At 41.8% G+C, this 27,794-nt stretch overlaps 1 protein-coding gene across 4 annotated transcripts in view; it reads left to right on the plus strand.

The window, feature by feature from the left end:
• vps13c (vacuolar protein sorting 13 homolog C) overlaps positions 1–27,794 on the plus strand; it is a 298,634-nt gene that overhangs the window by 21,416 nt on the left and 249,424 nt on the right. For 2 of the 4 annotated variants that reach the window (XM_080216043.1, XM_080216046.1), the window contains exons 5-7: positions 12,182–12,283; positions 19,471–19,533; positions 27,696–27,755. In XM_080216043.1, coding sequence (XP_080072169.1) covers positions 12,182–12,283; positions 19,471–19,533; positions 27,696–27,755 — 225 coding nt within the window. The remainder of the gene's footprint in view (positions 1–12,181; positions 12,284–19,470; positions 19,534–27,695; positions 27,756–27,794) is intronic. The other 2 variants (XM_080216044.1, XM_080216045.1) reach the window with 2 other exon arrangements.

Below are 27,794 nucleotides of genomic sequence, written 5' to 3' on the forward strand. Positions count from 1 at the left end.
TCTGCCGTTCTTATCTGGTCTGGCCTACATGTGACTCCAGAGACACCGCAATGTGGTGACTCTCAACTGCTCTCTGAAATGGCCTAGCAAGCCACTCAGTTGTATCAATTGCAACTAAGGATGGGCAATAAATGCTGGCCAGCTAGCAATGCTCATGAATAAATTAAAAAAAAAAACAGTTGGAATTGTTTTATTTACCGTAGATACCAAACGGTAAGCATATTTGGCTGTGAGAGAAATAAAAACTTTGCACCCACTCTGAAGAGAGGTCTTTGATCTCTTTCTGACCATAAGCAGCCAGGAGTAAAGACAACATAGACACCAAGGAAGATAGGTTTTCTTTCGGCAATGTGTTACTCGGGCAGTAAAAGGCTGTGAAAAGCTGTTCCCTCGCACTGCAGGATAGTGAGTACAAGGGCTGGTTTGTTTAATTAGGTAAGGTAAGCCATCAAAATGAGATCATATGTATAGAATGAACCAGATGATCTGATGCTGCCTGTTATCCTGTGTGTTTCATCTTGATATGGCATTGTGTTAGCTTAGCAGATTATTAGAGATTCACTAAGGGTGAATGAGAGTGAGGAGCTAGAGAGGGGAGCAGTGGTCAGACAGGAACGAAAGGTGAAGGAATGAGGAGAGGACCATAAACAGACCCAAGGAGATTGGAGGGTAGATGAGATGTTTAATTTGGGGAAGGGGATGTGTGTGCTGCTCCACGATGCAAAATGATCCTTGCTAGGGGTGAGAGACTAAGTGCCACACTTCAGAATGCTACTCAGTGGCAGACAAACTTCCTCACAGTAGAGGAGGGCCAAAAGTGAGATACAGTGCCAAACTCGAAATGCTGCATTTCTGGCGAATGAGGGAAGAGGATTCCAAGTAATAGGAACCGATGAAGTGGGTAGAAAGGCAGTACATGAATTCAAGCTCCTGCTAATAAGGGTGGGGATCGAGTTTGCCGGATATTAGGGGGTGATTCAAGTGGGTACCGGGATTTGGCTTTGCTTGATGTTAGGAGGATCATAATTGGTGGTTGTTCGTGCCCTGATCTCTGCAGGTCCAGTCCACATGCCTAGTTCATGGTGGATATAACTTGTGGCTGTGCTTTTTTAGAAGAGGATCTTTTGCTTGCAGGGATGAAATAAACAAATTCATTTTGAGAAATGTTTGATTGGGGCATGACTATCAAGAGCGTGTAGGTTCATGCTTAGTTCACGTTGAGGACTAGGGGTAGGGTTGGTGGTGCTGGTGCGAAATATTTGGTGATCGTACCCTTATCTTTGGATATGAGTGGATGGAGGGAGCTTCAGGACCTGAGACTTTCACGAAAGCCCCTCTGGGTTTACACCTGATGATTAACAGCTCTAGGAGGAGTGAATTCTGTGTCAGCCTAGTGGAGTTTTTTCCAAATTTGCTAAAGTCTGCATTCATTTAATAGAGAATTTTCTTTTATTTCTTTTATATTTAACTTAAATTTTACTTTGTGTTCTACCTAATCATAATGGGTTGTTTTTAATTGGAACAAATAATCATTTTGAAGTTAATTTTGTCTCCACTTCCCTTTGTTTTTGATATTTCACCCATTTGCAACGTTAGTTCGTAGAGTCCCTACAGTGCAGAAGGAGGCAATTTGGCCCCATGGATCTGCATCGACTCTACAACAGATTTTACCCTGCTAATCCCTCCCTTAACCCACACACCTTTGGGCACTGAGGGGCAATTTAGCATAGCCAGTCCACCTGAGCTGCATATTGTTGGAATTGTAGGAAGAAAATGGAGCACCTGGAGGAAACCCATGCAGAAATGGGGAGAACATGCAGTCACTGAAGGCTGGAATTGAACCTGGGTCCCTGGCGCTGTGAGGCAGCAGTGCCAACATTGGAATTGCAACACAAAAACAAGTCATTCTGCCTAAATGGTCTATGCCACTGCTGCTGCTGCTCCACACAAGCTCCTTCCCACCCTATTCATCTGACTCCATTGGCTTAACCTTCTGCTTCAAAATAAAGTTTGGTTGAGTTGGTACAAACCAGAGACTGGCTTGTCATTGATTCAAGGAAAAAAAAAACGCTATTGGAAATGTGCTAATCTTTTTATAAGGCAAGGTGAGACTACTGAATAAATACCTTTGTTCAAGGCCCATTGAGATCTATATTTAGAGATATAATTCCACAGTTTTTTGCAATATCAAGAACTTTGGTGTTGTCTGCTGTGTTTAAGAGGGTAAAGCAGTTCTGTGTGAGATGAAACCGGTGGAATGCTCCTCTAAATAGTAGTTGATGCTAATGGGTTGGCTTGTCTCTGTTTTAATCGTGAGAAATTTCACTTTGTTGCTTCAATTAGTTTTCCGCTTGTCAGTTTTAAACTGCACTATATGCTGTTGCTTAAACTTTTTCCTATAAATATGGTGGACAACCAATGGATTGATTGGACAAAACCAATGTTTTGTCCCTTTATCTATTTTACCTCAGTTTACATGAAATATAGCAGCACGTTCATGATTTGAAGCTTGCTTCAAATTTGTTGACATTTTTGATGATTTGTTTTTACACTGCTTTATATGTGAAATCTTACAAAGAGCAGACAACGCAGACTGGTGAATATTTAAAGTAGTATAGATCTTTGCGATGCTTGTGTATCGTTGAGTAAAGTCCATGGAAGTTGTAATGTGCTTCCTTCCTCCATATACGAGTGCAAAGAAATTTAATATTGTCTTTTCCTTGCTCTCTCAAGTTTAATGTATATTATTAACTAATGTATGACATGGTAAAGATTTTCTGTGTGCTTCTTGCTCAGTGGGAAGTAAGATGAAAGTGTGCTATTGATATGGATATATATTTTTTAAGTTTAAGGGGAATGTTTTAAAGTTCATTTCTTTTCTACAGGTAGTCAAAATGTCTGGGGGGAATGCAGCTCAGATGTGGGGAAAGCAGGATAATTACCAATTCTAGCCATGTAGTGTTTACTTAAAGAAGGTGATGAACTTGAGCTTACAACAAGCAAAGGTCCCATGGGGATTTTGATTAAAAGAATAGAAGGTGGGTTTAGGTCTGCAGGATCATGTGACAATGTGAAGAACTTGGTATGTAGCAGAGGGAAAACAGTTTTTGAGTTCTGGGGTTTGTTTAAAGACTGAGGTCTGCAAGTTTCTCCCACCAAAAATCTCTGAAAGCTTCAAGGCTGTTTCTCCTCATAGCAATTATATTTATGGTTGCTAACTGTATTTAAAGTGTTTTATGAGTCTCAAGAAGTTTTCTGATTTGGAACTGGAACAATGATAAGAAGTAAGAGTATTTTTTTTAAATATTCAATAGGTCAAAGTTAAGCTGCTTCGTTTGTTAGTGTTATAGTTCAACCACGTTATTAAATAAAGTTTATTTTACTGTAAATATGTTCTTATTAATTTGCCAGTGGAATTACCCCTGGAGTGAAGAATCCTTTTCTCACATTTAAACTAAAATAGAAAAATTGTTGGGGTCTAATCTGGAGTCCTAATGTAATTTGGGATTCTGGTCCAGGGCCCTAACAGAAGGTTCATAATTTTCAGTTTCTTCATTTTGAGTGGGGTTCCATGAGAAGTAATATGGGATTGTAGGCTTGAGGCCTAACTGGTAGGAATACCATTTCTACTGGTGGGTAAGGGTGGACTACCAGACAGTTCAATGGATAGTTTATACTTGCCCTGAATCTCTGAGTATGATCATGTGTTTAAAAAAATCTGAACTGCTACAAATAATACCTTATGCCAATTGGAATCACCATGGAAGTTAGATAAAGGAGAACCAGTGGACATGATTTATTTAGATTTCCAGAAGGCCTTTGATGAGGTGCTGCATAGGAGACTGTTAAATAAGAGCCCGTGATGTTAAGGGTAGATGATTGGCTGACTGGCAGATGGCAGAGTGGGGATAAAAGTGTCTGTTTCAGGATGGCAGCTGGAGACGAGTGGTGTGCTTCAGGGATCAGTGCTGGGACCATAACTTTTCACAATATACTATAACGATTTGGAGGAAGGAACTGTTGCTGAGTTTGCTGATGATACAAAGATATCAAAGAGGGGCAGTTAGTATTGAGGAAGCAGCTGCGTGCTGCAGAAGGACTTAGACAGGTTAGGAGAGTGGGCAAAGAAGTGATAGATGGAATAGGTGGAAAAGTGTGAGGTTATGCAGTTTGGAAGGAAGAATGGGGGCATAGATTGTTTTCTAAATGGGAAAATGCTTAGGAAATCAGAAACACAAAGGGACTTGGGAGTCATTGTTCAAGATTCTCTTAAGATTAGCGTGCAGATTCAGTCGGCAATTAGGAAGGCAAATGCAACGTTAGCGTTTATGTCGAGAGCTAGAATACAAAGCAGGGATGTACTTCTGAGGCTGTATAAGGCTCTAGTCAGACCTCATTTGGTGTATTGTGAGCAGTTTTGGGTCCCATATCTGAGGAAGGATGTGCAGGCCTTGGAAAGGTTCCAGAGGAGTTCACAAGAATGATCGCGGGAATGAAGATGGTGTTGAATGAGGAATGGTTGAGGACTCGGTTTATACTCGCTGGAGTTTAGAAAGATGAGGGGGCATCTTATTGAAACTTGCAAAGTGTGGATAGATGGACATGGAAAGGATGTTTCCACCAAAATAAAAAACTAGAACCAGAGGGCACAACCTCAGACTAAAGGGATGATCCTTTTAAAGTAGAGATGTGGAGGAATTTCTTTAGCCAGAGAGTGGTAATTCTGTGAAACTCCTTGCTGCAAAAGACCCGGGTCATTGAGTGTCTTTAGGGCAAAGATAAATAGGTTCTTAATTAATAAGGGGATCAGGGGTTATGGGGAAAAGGCAGGAGAATGGGGATAAGAAAAATATCAGCCATGATCGAATGGCAGAGCAGACTTGATGGGCCGAAGGCCTAATTCTGCTCTTAGGTTTTATTTCTCACTAAAATGATTGTGGGCTAACCTCATCCCATCCCTTAACCAAAGGTAACTGCAACCATCTGCTTGAAAGGTTTTTGTTTTGAAGCTATCCAGTCAAAACACTGGCAAGTGGTTCTAAGGCTGTAATCAAATTTCATGCTTTGGGCAGCTGAACAGAGGAAACAAAGCCCAAGCAGTCATTCAAAACCCAAGATTGCATTACAACCTTGAAATTAATGCTTGTTGCAATATCAGTTGTTCAAATTATAGCTTGATATTGATGGCTATTCAGTTTTTAGTTTTCTGTTTAGTAACTGTTAGTAAGTATTGCACTCGTTATAAAGTAAATCATTGTGTAGTTGTACACTTGTAAGTCACAGATCTTGTTAGTTTTGAGCTAGCAGGAGTGTAATGGGAGAGAATATTTTTTGATACATAAAGGGATCGTGTAAGGTAAATGAGGAACAGCGTGTTGAATTAGTCTTGCCTGCACTTAATCCGTGTTCCGGTGTGTTCAGTATGTCATTATAAATCTAGTTTTGCTCTTTGCTTTTCAGCATTTCAAGTTTAAGTTTAATTATTAGTGTCACAAGTAGGCTTAAGTTAACACTGCAATGAAGTGACTGAAAATTCCCCAGTCACCACAGTCCGGTGCCTGTCATCCTTTCGTTTGCAGACATATTCTGCACTATCTGTGGCAACGTTAGCCCAGGACTTTATTCAATGTCAAGTTTTCCTTAATATTTCTCCCTGTAATTTACTGAACAGTTACATTTTTGACAAAAAAAATACTTCTTGTGTCTTGAGTGAGTAGAAAATTGAGGTTGGTTAAATTTGGTAGAATTTGTATGGTTTTCTGCTTGCGTGGTGATAGCTGGGTGTTTGGTGTGGGCTTGATTACTCTGCTTAAACACAATAGGGGAGAATTCCTTGAATCTTTTTGTGAATGTGTGATTTTTCTGCAATTTTTAACATTCTTTTATGGGAAGTGGGTATCGCTGGGTAGACCAGCATTTATTGCCCTTCTCTAATTGCTCCTTGAAAAGGTGGTGGTGAGCTGTCTTTTTGAATGGCAGTAAAAAGTCTGACAACACCAGGTTTTAGTCCAACCTGGCTACAGTTCATTTGGTGTAGGTATACCCACAGTGCTGTTAGGAAGGGAGTTCTAGGATTTTGACCCAGCAACAGCGAAGGAACGGTGATGCATTTCCAAGTTAGGGTTATGAGTGACTTGGAGGGTGATTTCCAGGTAGTGGTGTTCCCATGTGTCTGCTGCTCTTTTTCTAGATGGTAGCAGTCGTGGAGTTGGAAGGTGCTGTCTAAGGAGTTTTGATGAATTGCCACAGTGAATCTTGTGGTTGTTACATATGGCTGTCACTGTCCATCGATGGTGGAGGGAATTAATATTTGTTGGGCGCCAATCAAGTAGGCTGTTTTTGTCTTGGATGCTTCTTAAATGCTCCCCCCAAACCCCGCAACCCCGACTCCTGCCACCCCACGCCTGACCCCAGCCAGAATGATGGGGGATTCAGCGATGGTAATGCCATTGAATGTCAAGGAGTAGTGTGTAGATTCTCTGTTGTCGGAGATGGTCATTGCCTGACATGTCTGGTGCAAAACTTACATGCTACTTGTCAGCCCAAACTTGATTACCTAGGTCTTACACTACATACACTGCTTCAGTATCTGAGAAGTTGCAAATGTTACTGAACATTGTGGAATCATCAGCAAACATCGCTTTGTGATTGAAGGAAGGTTATTTTTGAAGTAGTTGAAGATGGTTGGGCCTAGGACACTGCCCTCAGGAACTCCTGATGCCCTGGAGCTGAGATGATTTCACTTTGAACACCAATAACCAACTTCCTTTATGCCAGGCATGACTCCAGTTATCTCTGATCTCTGGAGTCACAGATGGTCATTAAAGAGGGAGGAAGAATGATCTTGTAGATTATTTGCTGCCTTTGTAAAGCCAATGCTTGCACATTCTAGCATGGTATCTTCAGTATTCCACAGTTAAGATCTTGGAGTTGTTGTGTTACAATCTATGCCTGAATCCAAAAAGCTGCTTGTTTCTAATCTGAAAGTTGAGTTGTTAGATTAATAACTATTGACCTTGTTTGTTTACACCACTCATTTTAAGAACATAAGAACATTAGAACATAAGAAATAGGAGCAGGAGTAGGCCATCTAGCCCTTCGAGCCTGCCCCACCATTCAATAAGATCATGGCTGATCTGTCGTGCCTCAGTTCCACTTTCCCGCCCTCTCCCCATAACCTTTCATCCCCTCTCTTATCAAAAACCCATCAACCCGTGCCTTAAAAATACTTAGCGAGGTAGCCTCCACCACTTCAACGGGCAGAGAATTCCAGAGATTCACCACCCCTTGAGTGAAGAAGTTCTTCCTCAACTCCGTTCTAAACCGCCCCCCCTTTATCTTGAGGCTGTGCCCCCTAGTCCTACTGTCCTTTCTGAGCGGGAAGAGTCTCTCCACCTCTATCCTATCCATCCCATTCATCATCTTATACGTCTCAATGAGATCTCCCCTCATTCTTCTAAACTCTAACGAGTACAAGCCTAGTTTATTCAGCCTCTCGTCATAGCTCAACCCCCTCAACTCCGGTATCAGCCTAGTAAACCTCCTCTGCACTCCTCCAAGGCCAAAATATCCTTGCGTAAGTACGGCGCCCAAAACTGCACACAGTACTCCAGCTGCGGCCTCACCAATGCCCTATACAGCCGCAGCAAGACCTTCCTACTTTTATATTCGATTCCCCCTCGCTATGAAGGCCAGCATCCCATTTGCCTTCCTGACCACCTGCTGCACCTGCAAGCTGGGTTTTTGCGACTCATGCACAAGGACCCCGAGGTCCCTCTGCACCGTCGCCTGCTGCAGTTTTTCTCCACGTAAGTAATAATCCTTCCTACCATTATTCCTACCAAAGTGGACTACCTCGCACTTGCCAACATTAAATTCCATTTGCCAGTTCCTGGCCCATTCGCCCAGCCTATCTAGATCCTTCTGCAGACTCTCCACACCCTCATTTTGCATAAGCTCTCTGGCAATTATGTGAAATGGACCAGTTCATCGAGTTGTCCTCTGCTAAAATTGTTTAGCCTCACCTGAGTTAAACTGATGTCTCCACTGTTTTTTATATGTGGTTGAAGCTCATTTTATTTTTCCCAGGACGGTTTTTAACTGGATTAAAAAGTATTTTGTCGAATGTGTCGCACTTGATGCAGACTGTTTTAAAATCGAGTCCCTTAATTGGATATTCAAGTATCTTTTGAACCTCTTTGAACACACTATCTTAAGATTTCATCATGTAATGCTGCGGTTTTGTTTCAGCTTGCATCATTCAGACTTCAATAATCTATCAGTTCTCATGTGATTTGGTTCTGCATCAAGTCCTCAGGTTGCAATCGGTTGCTACTGAAAACTGTCTTTCAGTTAGAGTGAGGTCTCAATTCCTGTTCATTTAGATCTACAGCACAGTGACGCAGTGGTCAGCGCTGCTGCCTCACAACTCCAGGGACTCGGGTTTGATTGGGTCACTCTCTATGTGGAGTTTGCACTTTGTCTCAGTGCCTGTGTGGGTTTCTTCCGGGTGCCCTGGTTTCCTCCCACAGTCCAAAGATGTAAGAGCTAGGTGGATTGGCCATGTTAAATTGACCCTTAGTGTCAAGGAACTAGCTAGAGTAAATTCATAAGGTTATGGGGAGAGGGCCTGAGTGGGATTGTGGTCGGTGCAAACTTGAGGGTTTGAAAATAGATAAGTCCCCTGGGCCGGACGGGATTTACCCTAGGATTCTCTGGGAGGCAAGGGAGGCGATTGCAGAGCCTCTGGCTCTGATCTTCAGGTCGTCGTTGGTCACCGGTATAGTGCCAGAAGATTGGAGGTTAGCGAATGTTGTCCCATTGTTTAAGAAGGGGAACAGAGACTTCCCCGGGAATTATAGACCGGTGAGTCTTACTTCTGTTGTGGGCAAGGTTTTAGAAAAAATTATTAGGGATAGGATTTATAGTTATTTGGAGAGTAATGAATTGATTAGAGATAGTCAGCATGGTTTTGTGGAGGGTAGGTCATGCCTTACTAACCTTATTGAGTTTTTTGAGAAAGTGACCAAAGAGGTGGATGGGGGTAAGGCAGTTGACGTGGTCTATATGGACTTTAGTAAGGCGTTTGATAAGGTTCACCATGGAAGGCTTCTGCAGAAAATGCAGATGTATGGGATTGAGGGTGATTTAGGAAATTGGATCAGGAATTGGCTGGCGGATAGGAGACAGAGGGTGGTGGTTGATGGTAAGTATTCGACATGGAGTTCAGTTATGAGTGGTGTGCCTCAGGGATCTGTTTTGGGGCCACTGCTGTTTGTAATTTTTATAAATGATCTGGATGAGGGTATAGTTGGGTGGATTAGTAAATTTGCTGATGACACCAAAGTTGGAGGTGTGGTAGATAGTGAGGAAGGGTGTCTTAGTCTACAGGGAGACTTGGACAAGTTGCAGAGCTGGGCCGAGAAGTGGAGGATGGAGTTTAATGCGGAAAAGTGTGAGGTAATTCACTTTGGCAGGAATAACAGATGTGTAGAGTATAGGGCTAACGGTAGGACTCTGAATAGTGTTGATGAACAGAGGGATCTAGGTGTATGTGTACATAGATCCCTGAAAGTTGGGAATCAAGTAGATAGGGTTGTTAGGAAGGCGTACGGTGTCTTGGCGTTTATTGGTAGGGGGATTGAATTTAGGAGTCGCAGCGTCATGTTGCAACTGTACACAACTCTGGTGCGGCCGCACTTGGAGTACTGTGTGCAGTTCTGGTCCCCACATTACAGGAAGGATGTGGAGGCTTTGGAGAGGGTGCAGAGGAGGTTTACCAGGATGTTGCCTGGTATGGAGGGGAGGTCCTGTGAGGAGAGACTGAGGGATTTGGGGTTGTTTTCGCTGGAAAGAAGGCGGCTAAGAGGGGATCTTATTGAAACATATAAGATGATTAGAGGTTTAGATAGGGTGGACAGTGATAGCCTTTTTCCTCGGATGGAGAAAGCTAGCACGAGGGGGCATAGCTTTAAATTAAGGGGTGGTAGTTATAGGATGGATGTCAGAGGTAGGTTCTTTACCCAGAGGGTGGTGAGGGATTGGAATGCCCTGCCTGCTGCAGTTGTAAATGTGCCTAGTTTGGGGGCGTTTAAGAGATCCGTGGATAGGTTTATGGATGGAAAGGGTTTGGTTTAGGTTAGAGGGTCATTGTTTTTTAACTGGTCGGCGCAACATCGTGGGCCGAAGGGCCTGTTCTGCGCTGTAATGTTCTATGTTCTATGATGGGGCTGAATGGCCTCCTTCTGCACTGTAGGATTCTATGATACAGGAACTAGAGCTGTAGCCTTGTTTTCATTGGGCACTGAGCATTTTGCCACTGCGTGTGCTACTTCTCATTGAAGGCTAGATAGTTCCTTTTGTTTAATTGCGATCAGTGTCTGAGCTAGCTACTGTTTGCCTCTAACTTTGTGGGTACCACCATCTCATCGGTGGTTCATTGGTTTGTGCACCACAAGGACTGCAGTGGTTCAGCAAAGCGGTTCGCTACTACCGTCTCGAGGTAATTAGGGATGGACAGGAAATACTGGCCTTACCAGTAACACCTATACCCCACAAACAAAAAAAACATTCACCGTTGTGAACAGCTTCTGCACTGAGTGATTAGTTGCCAGATGTGCAACCCATAAATTTTAATTGTGTTGATAAATGTGCTTACAGCTCGTGTTACCATAGCAATTGACAACCTCTTTACAGAGCCAATTTCTGTACCAGATAATCATATTAACAAGGTTAATGGAAACCTATTATCCATAAAAATGTTTCATAACACTTATTAAGGATAATCCTCTTAAATCATAAGCTGCACTCTGTTGTAATAAGATGTCAACAGGCATCCTTTGATCTTAAATACATGGCAGGAAATGCATATTTGGGTACAAATATTGTGGTTTTGTTTCCCAGATTCCTGCAATTGGTTTCAATGCCAAAGCGATCAAAGTTGTCCTTTTTTTTTTATTTCTGCCCGAGGACCTTGCATTCTCCACTGTTTGCCCACTAGGTTTTAAATAACTATTTCTCAGCTAACCTGGCAGCTCTGTAGAAATGGAGTGTTCCAAATTACAAATCTGTAACATTGATTTGCAGGCCAACTGAAAGTCTCAAAATCAATTGTTGGGGATTTCATAAGAACATAAGAACATAAGAAATAGGAGCAGAAGTAGGCCATCTGGCCCTTCGAGCCTGCCCCGCCATTCAATAAGATCATGGCTGATCTGTCGTGGCTCAGTTCCACTTTCCCGCCCTCTCCCCATAACCCTTAATCCCTTCTCTTATCAAAAACCCATCAACCCGCTTCTTAAAAATATTTAGCGAGGCAGCCTCCACCACTTCAACGGGCAGAGAATTCCAGAGATTCACCACCCTTTGAGTGAAGAAGTTCCTCCTCAACTCCGTTCTGAACCGCCCCCCCTTTATCTTGAGGCTGTGCCCCCTAGTCCTACTGTCTTTTTTGAGCGGGAAGAGTCTTTCCACCTCTATCCTATCCATCCCATTCATCATCTTATACGTCTCAATGAGATCTCCCCTCATTCTTCTAAACTCTAACGAGTACAAGCCTAGTTTATTCAGCCTCTCCTCATAGCTCAACCCCCTCAACTCCGGTATCAGCCTAGTAAACCTCCTCTGCACTCCCTCCAAGGCCAAAATATCCTTGCGCAGGTGCGGTGCCCAAAACTGCACACAGTACTCCAGCTGCGGCCTCACCAATGCCCTATACAGCTGCAGCAAGACCTCCCTACTTTTATATTCAATCCCCCTCGCTATGAAGGCCAGCATCCCATTCGCCTTCCTGACCACCTGCTGCACCTGCAGGCTGGGTTTTTGCGACTCATGCACAAGGACCCCGAGGTCCCTCTGCACCGTCGCCTGCTGCAGTTTTTCGCCACTTCCTTCTTCCCTTTTAGTTTCCCGTCCATTATTAAGAATTGCTGTCCATCCTTTCCATTTTAAATATTAGCTTCTTTGAAGTACATCAGTTAATAGTGGAATGTGTGAAGTAGCAGCTTGTACATCTGAGCAGGATCACTGAACAGTGCAGTATTTCGTGTTTGGTGACGCTAACTTAATATTGCCTACGTTTCAACAAACTTGTGTGTTCTATTAACTGTTTTACATCTAGGTCAATGTAAAATGAAATGAATATGTACCTTGTAGAAACTCAGTTTTTTTGTTATTCCTCAAGGTATCCAGTATGATGCAGAAAAAGAAGAGAAACAACTACAGGAAAACAAACAGAAAGAACTACTGCGAATTGAAGATGCCTTGCAAAAAGCAGCTAAGAAAGGTACGGAAATGTTTGGAAAAAATCTCTGCTGGTTTTTGTATTGTTGCTGAAATTGGCTGTAATGTGGTTTTGACTGCTGCATTGTGGCTCACGGTGTTGATTAAAGGCCTTGAAATCCCTATGATCTGCATCCTGAGGGTGACTTCAACCCTGCAATTTAAAACAAGAAAATAAATCTACCTACATTCCTGCTGTCAGGTTTTCAGTCTGTGCCAGAATGAGAGAAGAAAAAGAACCCAAAAAGTTTCAATTTGGAATGCAAAGAAATGTGTTTAAATCAGTCAGTTCAACATTCCCCGAGCGGACTTAAGCCAGTTAAATTTTAACATGCGCTGATGGTTCCTAAGAGTCACAGTTACAGCATTTGTTTGTTTTGAATCTGCTCCCAATGAAGTCGTACCTAACAAACTGCAAAGCGCTTCTAAAATGTATTTTTACTTTCTCAAAAGAAAGCTGATAACTTTCTTTTGGCATGCTTGGCTAAATGTGAAGATTTATGTTCTTGTAAATGAGATGCAAGTGCTTTTTTGAGACGATGAGAATGTGTTTTCTGTTGTGAACGTATAAAATTGATTTTAAGCATTCCTATTGCTGCATTGTGGAAATGCCAGAGCTTGGGATGAAAAATGAGCAGTGGGATTGGAGTGTTAAAGGAGTTTTACTACATTTCAGGACAATATTCTGAGATTCTATGTGTAGGACCTTGCTAGTGTACTAATGGGCAATGCAGGCTTGTTTGTGTCAGAGTAACACTAGCTGGTTATGTTTTCTGTATTAGTTTCAATTCATTTACATTCATCTTGTTGGTGCAATTTTTAAAAACTTATTTGCTGTTTAATAATGGAAAATAAAATTAGCAAAATAATTTGCTGGTGTGCATATTTTTGACACCCAGCTTGTTCTACGTAGCTCAAAAACATCTTACTCAGTGATTTCTACTGAATCCATGCAATGTCCTGTGAGTCACTTATTATTTTTCCTGGCTGGTGTTCAGGCATGTTTCCTGCAGCTCATCAGCTGGTTGAATGAATCCTTCGACATTTATATAGATTTACTGGCTGCTAAAGAAGTTTGTAAAGACCATTAATGCAGTTTGTCCTGATTTAACCTTTCATTAATGATTTCAAAAATCTGTTTGAAATTCGACATAGAAAAGATCTGTGTCCCTTCACATTCCTGAATGGCTTGTCGGCTTTAACAAAGCAATGTGCTGCTCTTTCCAGATGCATCAGTATCTAAGTGCAGAAAGAGGTTAAATCGCTATGGGAAGCATTAGAAAGCTGGGGTCGGGATCACTTTGGATGAAATAGTCTTTTTAAAAAAAAATTCAGTATTCTGTGGTACAGTTGCGCATCATCCCTGGTAAGGAAGATTTTTGGTTTTTTTTTGTGTGCCGTCTGTGCACTTGGTGACGGCCAATCTTGAATGGGCCAAATGGCATTGTTTGCTGAAAGTTTAAGTTGCTTATCCTGCTGTTTGTATTGTCAAAACGGAATGAACTATTTTGAATTGTTTCCTGGAACATCTTGGGAATGTGGATTCACACTACCTCTATATTTCAATGTCATGGGCTGTTTGTGGGCTCAACATCCAGTGAGTTAAATGACCTTCATTCTGAATAGACATGCTTTGTGGAGCAGATCTAAGGCAAGGATGAGGAATTGAAGGAATGTGTAAGGCTTATTCATCCCTGCCTTGAGGGTATGGGAGGTGTTTACAGGAATACAATGATTAGATGAGGTTAATTGGACTGGATTATCATAATCTCTCAATGGCTAGGATAGATTAAGATGGGCAAAATATATCCTTTTGGTTCTGTGCTGTTGTTCTAGATGTTCTTTTGTGTGTCTTGTCTTGTGTTGTGTTGTATTCTAACTTAGTATTAAAATACAAAAATATGGAGATCGAGGGGAGAACTAGTGAGCTTTGAGTGAACCACTATCTGTGGTCATGTCGGATTGTGGAGTGCAGTGCACCTGAGTTCTCATGGTGAATTATGACCCAAAGGTGCTATACGTACTAGAATAGCACATGTAAAGTCACTGAGTACTTGTGTAGCATAAGCTTATTAAAGACCTGATTCTTTATGATCCAGAAGCATTGATTCTGTTTTTAAAAAAACGAAACCATGTACAACAAGGAAACAGCCCAATGGGAAGAACAGCAAGGCTTTTGGAATATTTGGAAATCAGTGATCTGGTACTACTTATTACCCTTAGTGTCATCTACAAAATGCCCTGGGCAGATGCCACTATGTATAGTTCTCAACAGATGAGGGAGGAGGTCTTAAGCTGTTGAAAGATTTATTGGGCAAAGGGAAGTTCTGAAAATTGGCAGTATGTAAATAACATAGGCATCATTCTGTTCTAGATAAGTATGAGCAGTTAGTCTTGCATCAAAAAAACGGAAATTGCAACTTTAATTGGATGAGTACGTGGCTTCATAATTAACATGGTTTTAGTTGGGCTAATCTCCTCCACTTCTTTTGAGGGTGTCATAAATAGACTAGTGTCTGGAAGCTGCTGCGAATAGTTTATTTAGGTTTTGAGAAAGCTTTTAATAAAATTCATGCATGAGAGATGATTAAAAGGCAAACCATGGGACTTTGCAAAAGAATGTGGGATTGGGTTAACAAGTGGGAAACTGAGGACATGTCAGCTCTAGAACTGCCTGGCAGAAGTGCTGAATGGAGCACAAATGATTGAGGGATCGAAACCTTGTCTGAAAATCAGTTATAAATTTATTGATGTGCAAGGACATTAATTGCAACTTCCTTCCTTAATGTTTCAGTTCAATACAACTGGCAGAGAAATCACAAAGTACGGTCCAGTTGCAACACTGCTACCCAACAATGTGTAAAATTGCCCAGGTATGTCCTGTACCCAATTATCGCCCACCAGTCTATTCTCGACCATCAGTAAAGTGATGGAAAGGGTCAATGACCCTGCTATCAAGCAACACCTGCTTAACAATAATCTGCTTGGTGATGCCCAGTTTGGGTCACTCAACTCCTGATCTTATTACAGCCTTGGTTCAAACATGGAAAAAAGAGCTGAATTCCAGAGGTGAGATGAAAGTGACAGCCCCTGATATCAAGACTGCATTTGACTGTGTATGGCATCAGTGAAATTGGCATCAGAAGGCAAACTCTCTGTTGGTTGGAGTCACACCTGGTACATGAGAAGAAAGTTGTGGAGGGTCAGTCATCTCAGCTCCAGGGCATCCCTGCAGGAGTCCTTTTAAGGTAGTGTCCTCGGCCCAACAAACTTCATCAAAGACTTTCCCTCCGTTACAAGACCAGAAGTGGGGATATTTGCTGATGATTGTACAACGTTCAGCACCATTCGTGCCTCCTGAAATACTGAAGTAGTCCATGTTCAAATTTAACAAGATCTGGACAATATCCTCCTGGGGCTGACAAGTGGCAAATAACATTCATACCACACAAATGCCAGGTAATGACTATCACCAATAAGAGACACTCTAACCACTGCCCCTTGACATTCAATGGAGTAACCATCACTGTCAACATCCTTGAGGTTATCAATGTAGGTTAGATGAGCTTTAGATTCGTTTCACAGGTCGGTGCAACATTGAGGGCCAAAAGGCATGTACTGTGCTGTAATATTCTATGTTCTATTGACCAGAAACTCAACTGGACTTGTTACATAATGTGGAGATGCTGGCATTGGACTGGGGTAAACAAGGGAAGAAGACTCATAACACCAGGTTAAAGTCCAACAGGTTTACTTGGTAGCACAAGCCACTAGCTTCTGGAGCGCTGCTCCTTTATTAGGTAAGTATGAGTTCTGTGAACTTCCACTTTTCTGATAAAGGAGAAGCGACCTGAAAGCGAGTGGCTTTTGCTACTAGATAAACCTGTTGGACTTTAACCTAGTGTTGCGAGACTACTTGCTGTGCTCACCACATAACACAGTAACTATAAGAGCAGGTGAGAATACTACAGTGAGTAACTCACCTCCTGACTCCCCAAAGCCTGACCACTATCCACAAGACACAAGTCAGGAATGTGATGGAATATGCCCTATTTGCTTGGATGGGTGCAACGCCCGCAGCACTCGAAGCTTGACACCATCCAGGGGACACAGCAGCCCACTTGATTGACACCACATTTACAAACATTCAGTCTTTCCACCACTGATGCTCAGTAGCAGCAGTGTGTCCTATCTACAAGGTGCAGTGCAGCAGTTCCCCAAAGACCCTTAAACAGCACCTTCTAAACCCACAACCACTTCCATCTAGAAAGATAAGGACACCAGATAAATGGGAACACCACCACCTGCAAGTTCCTCTCCAAGCCACTCACCATCTTGACTTGGAAATATACCACTGTTCCTTTGCAGTCGCTGGGTGAAAATCCTGGAATTCCCTCCCTAATGGCATTGTGAGCCAAGACCCAACACATGGACTGCAGTGATTCAAGAAGGCAGCTCACCACCACCTTCTCAAGGGCAACTAGTGATGGGCAATAAATACTGGCCAGCCAGTGATGCCCATGTCCCACGCATGAATAAAAGAAATGAAATTTAAGACTGACAAATGGAAATTATTGTCGATGAGAGGAAAGGAAGGTGTGATGGAAATCCTACCTTGCAAAATGGTTTCCTTCTCTCTTCCTCCTCCTTCCCCAGGGATTATTATCTTGTTACATCCTTGTACTATGTTGGGACCTCATACCCTCATTATCTTGAAGAGTATAGCATACCTGCAAAATAGAGGTTTTGGACCACCGTTTGTTTTCAATGTGGCTAGGCAATGTCTGACTACAGAAAATCAGTATTTAGAAGCTTCGGTCACTGCTGGGAAAGAAGTTTCACCATGTTTATTTTTGCCTTTACGTCGAGACAGATGGATTTATTCTGCTGCTGCAGGAATGGGACAAATTCAGGGAGCTTACTGTGCTGCTGGTGAAGTATAGATCTTGCAGCCACAGTTCCTTTTACATTCTTCAGTTTGGGAAGATTGTGAGTGTATTTCTAATAATTTTTATAAAGGGGAGGATCAGTTCATCTGTGCATGCTCTTACTTTGCAGAGTGAACTGCCCAATTTCCCTCAACGCCAGCTTTGATGTTCAAATGCTTTAACTTTGGATGGAAGTGAAATGAATGATTCTGAACTCCCTGGTTTTCACAGTCGTGACACACAGCAGTGTTGTGACAATTACTTATGAAACAATTGCTTGATAATTCCTTCAACATGGGTATTGCATATATTTCCATTCCTCCAAATAGGCAAATTTGGCTTGATTATACTGGTTCTGCGCGCAAGTGTTAACGTTTATTTTGCGTACCGGTCTGGCCCCGAAACTTCAAAGTGTTTGAATTAAAATCATTGGATAATTAAGCAATGTATCTACATAGGAATTTAATTCCCTTTTCTTGTTGTTTTTGGATAATTTTAATTTAAATGACTTGACTCCTGTTCAGTTAGTAAATCCATATAAATGTCACTGACCTGCATATGGCTGAGAATATTGGAAGGTGAACACTCCTTCGTTTGTGGTTTGGCTGCATTTTTATACTTGCATGATGAAGTAACATCGAACAACTTGGAATTGCTCAACTTTGTTTATTCAATAGATTAACTTAATTCAGCATAACTTATTATGTCTTCAGATTAGTTTTTCAGGAAGTTGGCTCTCAGTTTATGAATTATTAAGTTGTTTCCAAGTTTTTCTTTATCATAGACATAGAATTAGCCACCTATATATTAGCCCCACATGCTAATCAAAACTTAATTCATGTTCAGTGCTAACTCTGGTTTCTCCTTGCCTTTTCTAAGGGCTCTTGGCCCTTATTGCTCTTTATTTCTAATATCTTTAAAGTTTAAAATATATTTATTAGTGTCACAGGTCAGCTGATATTAACACTGTAATGAAGTTACTGTGAAAATCCCCTAGCTGCCACACTCCAGCTCCTGTTCGGGTACACTGAGGGAGAATTTAGCATGGTCAAATCACCTAAATAGCCTGTCTTTCGCACTGTGGGAGGAAACTGGAGCACCTGATGGAAACCCACGCAGACATGGGGGGACCATGCAGACTCCGCACAGGCAGTGACCCAAGCCTGGACTCGAACCCGGGTCCCTGGCGCTGTGAGGCAGCCGTGCTAACCACTGTGCCACCATGCTGTATTCATGGTGAAGGCTGCCCCTCCAATATTAATCAGGTGGCTGGTTAAATATGGGAGCCAGAAGCATCAATCTGACCCCTTTTTGAGTGAAATATATTTAACTCCCTATCAATCAACAAAAGACCTTTGTGGCCTCTCTGGTGGAGGCAACTTGATGGCACTGCATTTAACAGCGTAGATGATCCATAAGAACATAAGAAATAGGAGCAGGAGTAGGCCATCTAGCCCTTTGAGCCTGCCCCGCCATTCAATAAGATCGTGGCTGATCTGTCGTGGCTCAGTTCCACATTCCCGCCCTCTCCCCATAACCCTTAATCCCCTCTCTTATCAAAAACCCATCAACCCGCGTCTTAAAAATATTTAGCGAGGCAGCCTCCACCACTTCAACGGGCAGAGAATGCTAGAGATTCACCACCCTTTGAGTGAAGAAGTTCCTCCTCAACTCTGTTCTAAACCGCCCCCCCCCTTTATCTTGAGGCTGTGCCCCCTAGTCCTACTATCCTTTCTGAGCGGGAAGAGTCTCTCCACCTCCATCCTATCCATCCCATTCATCATCTTATACGTCTCAATGAGATTTCCCCTCATTCTTCTAAACTCTAACGAGTACAAGCCTAATTTATTCAGCCTCTCCTCATAGCTCAACCCCCTCAACTCCGGCATCAGCCTAGTAAACCTCCTCTGCACTCCCTCCAAGGCCAAAATATCCTTGCGTAAGTGCGGCGCCCAAAACTGCACACAGTACTCCAGCTGCGGCCTCACCAATGCCCTATACAGCCGCAGCAAGACCTCCCTACTTTTATATTCAATCCCCCTCGCTATGAAGGCCAGCATCCCATTCACCTTCCTGACCACCATGTTTTTCTCATAATTCAACATGTGAAGGATTAACAGTTGTTACATTTAATTATATTTAAAAGTTTAACGATGTCTTCCTAGTCATTTGAAGAGTTGGTTAAAATGTTTGTACGTTACTGAATTATGAATATTGTCTTCATATGTAATGTTTATTATTATTGCTGCGTGCTGGGATGAAGGTGCCTCTTCAGGAGAATTCTTGTTTTCTTTGGAAAACTATGTTTATAAGGACGTCAAACCTGGTAGGTGCTTGAAAGCAAAATTATGTCACAACAGTTTTGCCCCAGTTTATTTTGTGATAATAACTGGTGTTTAAAACAATACTGTGCATTTTTTTTTGTTCCAAACTAAACTCTTAATTTATATTTAAAATTCAAACCAAACCGCTACCAGTGACCTCACAGAGAATAAACGGAATAGGGTTTGATGCAGCAGGCTGAGGGAAAAATCATTAGAACCAGTGAAATGGTGGAAAGTTTCATTACGTCTGGGTTAAGTGTTAAGAATAAATGCATGGACGCCCAGCAAGCAACTGAAAACCAGTTCTGGGATAATTTATAGAAGTGTGCCTTTGGCTTATCCTGAGTAAAATGTTTGTCAAGGGAAGAATAAAGCCAAGGAGAAAAGGTCCAGAATATTCAAGAGATTGGTAAAGAATAAGCTTGGATGGTTGAACTTGTTTCAGGCAATTATTGTGTAGAAAAAAGACACATTCCATTTGACATCCCATGAAGGTGAATTAATGAATTGGACCTCTAGCCCTCTGTCCTCTAGGTCTCATAGCTTTTCTGCTTGATATTATTTGGACTCCATGTTACTTTGGGATGTCCAGTGCCAAAAGCACTATCTAAATGTGTGTTGTTGTTTGACAGTGTGCTTCTCTTAAACAAAAACAAAACTCTTCATGACTCAAGGGAGGAAAGAGAGAAATAACTTGCATTTTTGTAGCATCATTCATGTCTTGAAGGCGTCCCAAAGTGCTTCACAGCCACTTAAGTACAAAATAACAATTTATTATTAAGTTACGCTTCTTGAACTCTGATTTTCAAAAAATATTCTTTTATCTTCCAGTCTTTTTTTTGCACATTACCCAAGTTTCTTGCAGTTGTTTGTGCCAGGTGGCATTCATCCTTGGTTGAAAAAGTGAACTCAAAGTGAGCAAAATTATTGTTAACTGCGTATTGCAATTCTACTTAATGTCAGCAGAAAGTCAGTATTCTGCAACCAGTTCCTAATTTAACTTTGAATAACATTTGCTACTCTATATTCAGGATAAATACTAATATTTCTCGCTTGTCATTTTAACAATTATAAGGCTACATATTGTTGTTTTAATTCTTTTTATCCTGTTGACTCAGGTTGCCTGACTAATAAGGAACACCAAAGGTTTGTCCAGAAAAAAAAACACCCATTTTGGTATTCATTTATAATTTTCTCCTGGATCGTTGTACATTTGACATTATTCCGAAAGGATCGGAGGCACCTGCTTGTTGGTGATTTCTATCTCCCTTTGCAAAAGCAGATGCTGACCAACTTCATAAAGTTATATTTCCTTTAGAGACTTCTGTTTTTCAAGTCAAATGACATTAATCAGATCAAGATATAGTATTTTTCTGTGAAGTCTTGGTTGATTGGGACCTTGGTTGTTTCTGGATGAACAGCCCTTCATCCAGGCAGGTCAATACTAGTGTTTGACATCAAAATCTGCTAGTCAATTTTGAATAATAGACATCTGGAATATTTTCATTGTCTAGCGTTTTGTATGATTTCCAGAACTCCAACGGTTGGAACAAAAAGAGTGGGAATGGATGAAGGGGGCCCCTAGAATGCAAAATTTGTTTGATCACAACTGTTGGGAGATGGTAGTGTCGTGAAAATGTCACTTGACTTGTAATTCAGAGGCTAATTCCCAGGCTAATACTCAGTGGACGTGAGTTCAAATCCCACCATGGAAGCTGGTGGAATTTATACTAAATGATCAAATCTAGTATAATGGGCGGCACGGTAGCACAGTGGTTAGCACTGCTGCTTCACAGCTTCAGGGACCTGGGTTCGATTCCCGGCTCGGGTCACTGTCTGTGTGGAGTTTGCACATTCTCCTCGTGTCTGCGTGGGTTTCCTCCGGGTGCTCCTGTTTCTTTCCACAGTCCAAAGATGTGCAGGTTAGGTTAATTGGCCGTGCTAAAATTGCCCCTTAAGTGTCCTAGATGTGCAGGTTTGAGAGATTAGTGGGTAAATATGTAGGGACATGGGGGTAGGGCCTAGGTGGGATTGTGGCTGGTGCAGACTTGATGGGCTGAATGGCCTCTTTCAGCACCGTAGGGTTTCTATTATTTCTATGAAATCTGGAATATAAAACTAGACTCGGTAATGAATGCCTATGAAACTACCTTTGATTGGCAGTTTAAAAACCCATCTGGTTCACTCATATCCTTCAGGGAAGGGGATCTTATCACACTCAGTCTGGCCTATATGTGACTCTGGGCCCCAGTTTTGTTGATTTTTCATTCTGAACCACAGTTCAGGGGCAAATAGGAATGGGCAACAAATGCCAGTCTTGCCAATGATGCCCTTATCCCATAAAGAACACGAAAAACACAGTCAGGAGTGACACAAATTGGTGACAGAGTTAGGATGGAACCATTGTGTATGAGAATTGATTGGTAGGTGTCTCTCCGATCCAAACTATCAATAAGAACACGTACTCTGACTACTACTGCCAGAATTCAAAAATTGACTTCACATCGTGATATTCTGAAATCGGTGTCGTTTACAGAAAGGGGCATTATGAGAATTATACATTTACTAGGATTAGTTCAAGGCTCAGCCTGCCATCTTGGTGGCATTTCAATTTCTCCATTACGCTCAACAACTATTAAAAAACTGGAGTGGCTTTCCCCAGTGACAAACTATGGGCGAAATTTACCCGAGCTGCCTGCCATGGGAACTGTAGCAGGCAGGACAGGACCATGCTAAGGTCCATTGGTCTTGGGATGAGTGCAGCCAGAAAAATCCTCCTCTAGGTTTCTGGTTTTAATCTTCTCTCAGTTCAAAATTATGTTTCCAATATTTTTACTTGTTTTCACTCCAGCTTCACTGTAATCTGGTCAGTGTTGGAGGTGTGAGAGAGAAATTTGACCTGATGGCAGCGTCACCATTGGTGGATGCAGAGGTATTGGACAGGGGATATTGCAGCTTAATGACCAGATTAATGCATTCATATTGGAGTGCCAGCTACTAATACAGAAAAAATGCCACAACTACTCAAGGAATTCCTAACGTTAAAAGCTGGCAAATCCCCTAGATGTGATTCCGTACCATAGAACCATGGAAAAGTTACACCACAGAAGGCCATTTGGCCCATGTTGTCCATGCAGCCCGAGGACACCAAGGTGCCCTTTCTAATCCCATCTTCCTGCACCTGGCCCATAGCCCTGTAGCTTTTATAGCACTTGAAGTGCAAATCCAAATACTTTTTAAATGAGTTTACAGTCTCTAAACTTCAAGATGTTAGAAGAGCCTGCAGAAATAGTTGGTTTGTTGGTTATGATCTTCCAGCATTCCCAAGTGTCTTGATTGCTACCACTAGATTGAAAAAGTAGCAATTGTAAGAAAAGGAGACTGGAAGCAAGAAGCTATGGAATAATTGGCTTGGCGGTTGTTTGGAAAATGCTGGAATCCATTATTCAGTGAGTGGTAATGGAATATTTAAACCAAATATGTCAAAATGGACCTTGTAGTACAGTTTTGTTTGGAAGAGGTACCTAACAGAGTGGATGACTGGAGTGGTATTAGTTTATTTGGATTTTCAAAAAGCATTTGATAAGATGCCACGTGAAAGGTAGTTGTACAGAATAAGGGCTTACAGGGCTTGGGATAATATGTTGAGGTGGAGTGGGGAATGGTAAACAACAGAAAACAAAGCAAGGATTTTTAATAGTGGAGGACTGCAAAGATCAATATTCGAGCCTGAGCTAATTACAATCTAGAATAATGACTTGTATGAATGGAATGAGTGCAATGTATCCAAGTTTGTTGACAATGTAAAGGTAGGTGCAAAAGTAAGCTTTGACAAGGATGTAATATCTGCAAAGGGATATGGATGCATCAAGTGAGTGGGCGATCAGGTAGAAGTTGGATATAATGTGCGAAAATGTGAAGCTGTTCATTTCATATGGAAGAATATAAAATGGTTTATGAATGGTGAGAAGCCCTTAAATGTCAGTATTCGTCAGGATTTGGTATCATGCTGATCCAGAAAGCAATTAGAAAGGTAAATTAGATTTTGGTTCTTTTATTACAAGGGTTTGGAATACAAAAGCAGAAGTCTTGCAACAACTGTATGGGGATTTGTTGAGACCACACCGAAAGCACAATGTAGTGTTTTTGGTCTCCATATCGAAGAAAGGATATACTTTTCTTAGGTGAGGTGTAGAGAAGATTCATAGGACTGATTCCTGGGTGAGAGGATTCTCCGATGAGAGATGGAATAAGATGGGCTGATGCATGCTGAATTGCAGGTGAATGGCAGTTGATCTCATTGAGATATTTAAGATTCTGAGTGCTTGACAGGGTTGATGTTGGAAGCTTGGAGAGCTGAGAACTCTGGCACAGTCTCAGGGTAAGTTGTAAATCTCTGGGATGCTCTTTTCCAGGGTGTTCTTAATGTTTTGACATTGCATGTAATGAAGGTGGAGAGAGATTTGTGGGCTTCAGGGGGATCCAGCAGATGATTGTGAGAAATGTGAATAGAGTGGCTTCTTGGTGAATGGTAGAGCAGGATTAAGGGGTAGTATGGCCCTCTCCTATTCCTTGTGTCTTGTTCTTTTCTCTTAATAAGAATGAGTCTCCAAGTTGTTGAATGGGAATTGTTCCATGTAGATGCATATTCTCTTGGGACATCTTCATTCACTATACTGCAACAACTTTTGTTTACATATTGTCTTTAACACAGTAAAAAATATAAAGGAGGTTCAACAGTAGTGTAAATTTAACAGCACAATATAAAGAGCTATTATAAGTGACATTGGTTTGAAGGAGAATCTTAGAGGGGAGAGGTTTCAGGAGGTAATTCCAGAACTTTGTCGAGACAGACACAGGAGCGATGAAGAAAATCAGGCATGCACAAGAGGACAGAACTGGAAGAATGCAGTATTCTTTGGGGCCTTAGCGATGAAGGGAGTACAGACTAGGGAGAACTAGGGGTTTGAACATTAGGAGAGAATTTTAAATTTGAGATGCTGTTGAACTGGAATGTAGTAAGAAGTCTCACAACACCCAGGTTAAAGTCCAAAAGGCTTATTTGTAACAAACACCACTAGCTTTTGGAACTGGCTGTTCCTTCGTCAGGTGGGTGGGATTTGGAAGGCAGTGCAGAGCAGTGCACAGATGGGTGAATGTGTCTTGCAGCAAGTCAGCATATGGGTGGCAGAACTTTGGATGAGCTAAAGGTTGCACAGAGAATAGAAAGCTGGCCAGGAGACATTGCAATAATGCTCAAAATCAGGATTACACAGTTGATATGTCATCCGTTTTTTAAACTTGAATCTCTTTTTCCGGGTTCTCGGTTCAGTATGACAAACCAAAGGGCAGGAGTCGACTCAAATTCACTTAAACTTTCATTTATTCAACGCTCTGGTACCAAACTCAAATTTACAATAGTTTCAACACTTCAACTCTTGCACTTCAACTCTTAACATTAACTCTTTCACTTAAAATGAATACTACCCAGAATCTTGAGCGATATTCCGGATGTAGGTACTTCATCATGGGTCCTTTGCTTGTTCTGAATATTTTCCTTTAGGGCATACTTGTGATGCTGCCTCTTGAGATATCACTGATGACATCTCTTTATCCTAAACGTGTAACATCCTTACAGAACTTTCATTGGCTGAGTGCCAGGGATCTAATCAGATCCCGATCGCACTGTTCGATGTTACTCATTAACAACTCGCGAATGTTTATTCCAAGCTGCGTGTAAATTACATAGCCTCATCATATATGGTAACAATGGCTCCAATGTGCCTAGCATAGTCCTAAGAACTATCCTTATTTGGTCAATGTAGGAAGTGTCAGGTCACAGTTCACAGACCAGGTCATAACGCACTGCAGCCTTCTAACCAGCATTTGGTCAAATTACAATTAAACAAATTTCCCAGCATGCTTAACTCTCATTGTCATAATACTGTTACAGCCAATATTGCTGTTGTTGTTGCTGTAATTGTTGTTGTAATCAATACGCCTATCTGCACACTGACCTGCACTGACTTCCAGTTCAACAGTATCTCAAATTTAAAATTCTCCTCTCCATGTTCAAACCCTTGTTTCACCACATGTCTGTAACCTCTTACGCCCCTAAAGCCTCTCCGATCACAGATACATTCAGAAATTTGGAGTTTTTTGAATTTCGTTTTCTCACCTGCCCCTAGAAAGTATGTGGAAATTCACTTACAGAAAGGTTGACTGCTGTTCAGAAGGCAGGACTTTGACTTACAAACCTGCCAATGGTCCGTGGCACTGAGGGCACAGAAATGAAGGCCTGAGTGAGATGGGGTGATAGGAATGTTTTCTGCACCTTCTGCAATGAATTCACATTCTTCCTAAAGTGTGGTGCCCAGAACAAGATACAATACTTCAGATGAGGCTGGACTAGTATTTTATAGAGGTTCATCATGACTTACTTTTCTAATCAATACCTGGAATTCCTTAAGCTTTAATCAGAGACTCCCTGCTGTGCACAAGGAGGTCATTTGGCCCATCGATTCTGCACTGACTCTCTGATACTCTTTACTCAGAGGGTAGTAAGGGCGTGGAATGCCCTGCCTGCAGCAGTTGTGGACTCGCCAACTTTAAGGGCGTCCAAATGGTTAGTGGATAGGCACATGGATAACATTGGAATAGTTTAGGTTAGAGGGTCATTAGATTGGTTGGCGCAACATAGAAGGCCGAAGGGCCTATACTGCGCTGTAATGTTCTATGATAGAGCATTCCACCCAAGCCCTATCCCGTAACACCATCTATTTAGTACATTAACCCCCCCCAATCTACATATCTTGGGACACTAGGGGCAATTTCTCATAGCGTATCTATTTAACCTACACATTTCTGGATTGTGGGAAGCAACCAGAGCACACAAAGGAAACCTGTGCAGACGCAGCTCTGAACCTGTCACCTTGAATGATTTGTGCTTCTGCAGCTCTCTGCTGCTGCCACCGCCTTTTAGAATTGTACCCTTTATCTTGTTTCGCCTTACTCTCACTGCATTGAATCACTTCACAACTCTTTGCATCTGCTGCTTGGACAGTTCCTGTTGAAGCTTATCATTATCTTCACTGTTTAGAATATTTCCAAGTAATGTGTCACCTGCCAGCTTTGAAATTGTGCTCTGTATGCACAGGGTCTAGGTCATTAATATTTATCAGAAGGAGTCCTGATACCAATCCTTGGGAAACATCGTTATTAACTTTCCTCCCGTCTGAAAATCAACCGTTTGCTCACTATTCTGCTTCCGGTCACTCCGCCCATTTTGTATCCAAGCTTTTCATATTACGTGGGCTGTAACTTCATTAATAAGTCTGTTAACGAAGCCAATTATCAAAAGTAATTCAACTGACATTTTTTGAGTGTAGTATTTCATGAGCCTAATGCTATTTATTAAATCATAGAATCCTGACAGTGCAGAAGGAGGCCATTCAACCCATCAAGTCTGCACTGACCACAATCCCACTCAGGCTGTATCCCTGTAACTCCAAATACTTACCCTGCTAATCCCTTGACACTAGGGTCAATTTAACATGGCCAATCGATCTAACCCGCGTATCTTTTGGACTGAGGAAATGGGAGCACCCAATCCACACACACCCGGCAAGGATGTGCCAACTCCACACAGGCAGTGACCCGAGACCTGAATTGAACCTGGGTCCCTGGTGCTGTGAGGCAGCAGTTCTAACCATTGTGCCACTGTGCTGCCAAGCTCAAAATCAAAGGAAGACTGAGAATTCATACGCAAGATAGCTTTCAGATTGTGCAATCGAACTTGTTTAGTCTGCGTTTGTTTTGTCCAATGTCCTGTTTCTATTTCTGCCTCAGTGCTGTGTTTGACAAAAGCTGTTGTGAAAATTGGCACTATTATTTTTCAATTCATTGCATGGAGAATCCAATTTAACTGGATGTCAACAGAAGTGTTTCAAACTTGTTGCTTTATTTTAATGAAGGGTTTGTGCTACTCTTGTTGGGCATATCAAATAACAAATGTGTGATCTGTTGTTTTCTTCACGTTTTACTTGTTCTTAACACAAAATACTACTAACCAACACAAGCTGCTAATTTTCTACTGCATGTCTCTAGCTCTTACTAACAGCTCTTTGTCCTCTTTCTGTATGTTTTGCCTGCTTGCGTTACTAAGGACGTAAACATAAAAAGTCTAAAAAGTATTTTAAGAAATCTGCAAAAGCACGTTCCAAAGGTATGTATGTATATTCTGTGATGCATTTTACTCCTAATT

This window comes from Carcharhinus amblyrhynchos, chromosome 32 (assembly GCF_965287045.1).
Source record: "Carcharhinus amblyrhynchos chromosome 32, sCarAmb.v2.hapA, whole genome shotgun sequence".
In the NCBI taxonomy this organism is placed as follows: Eukaryota; Metazoa; Chordata; class Chondrichthyes; order Carcharhiniformes; family Carcharhinidae; genus Carcharhinus; species Carcharhinus amblyrhynchos.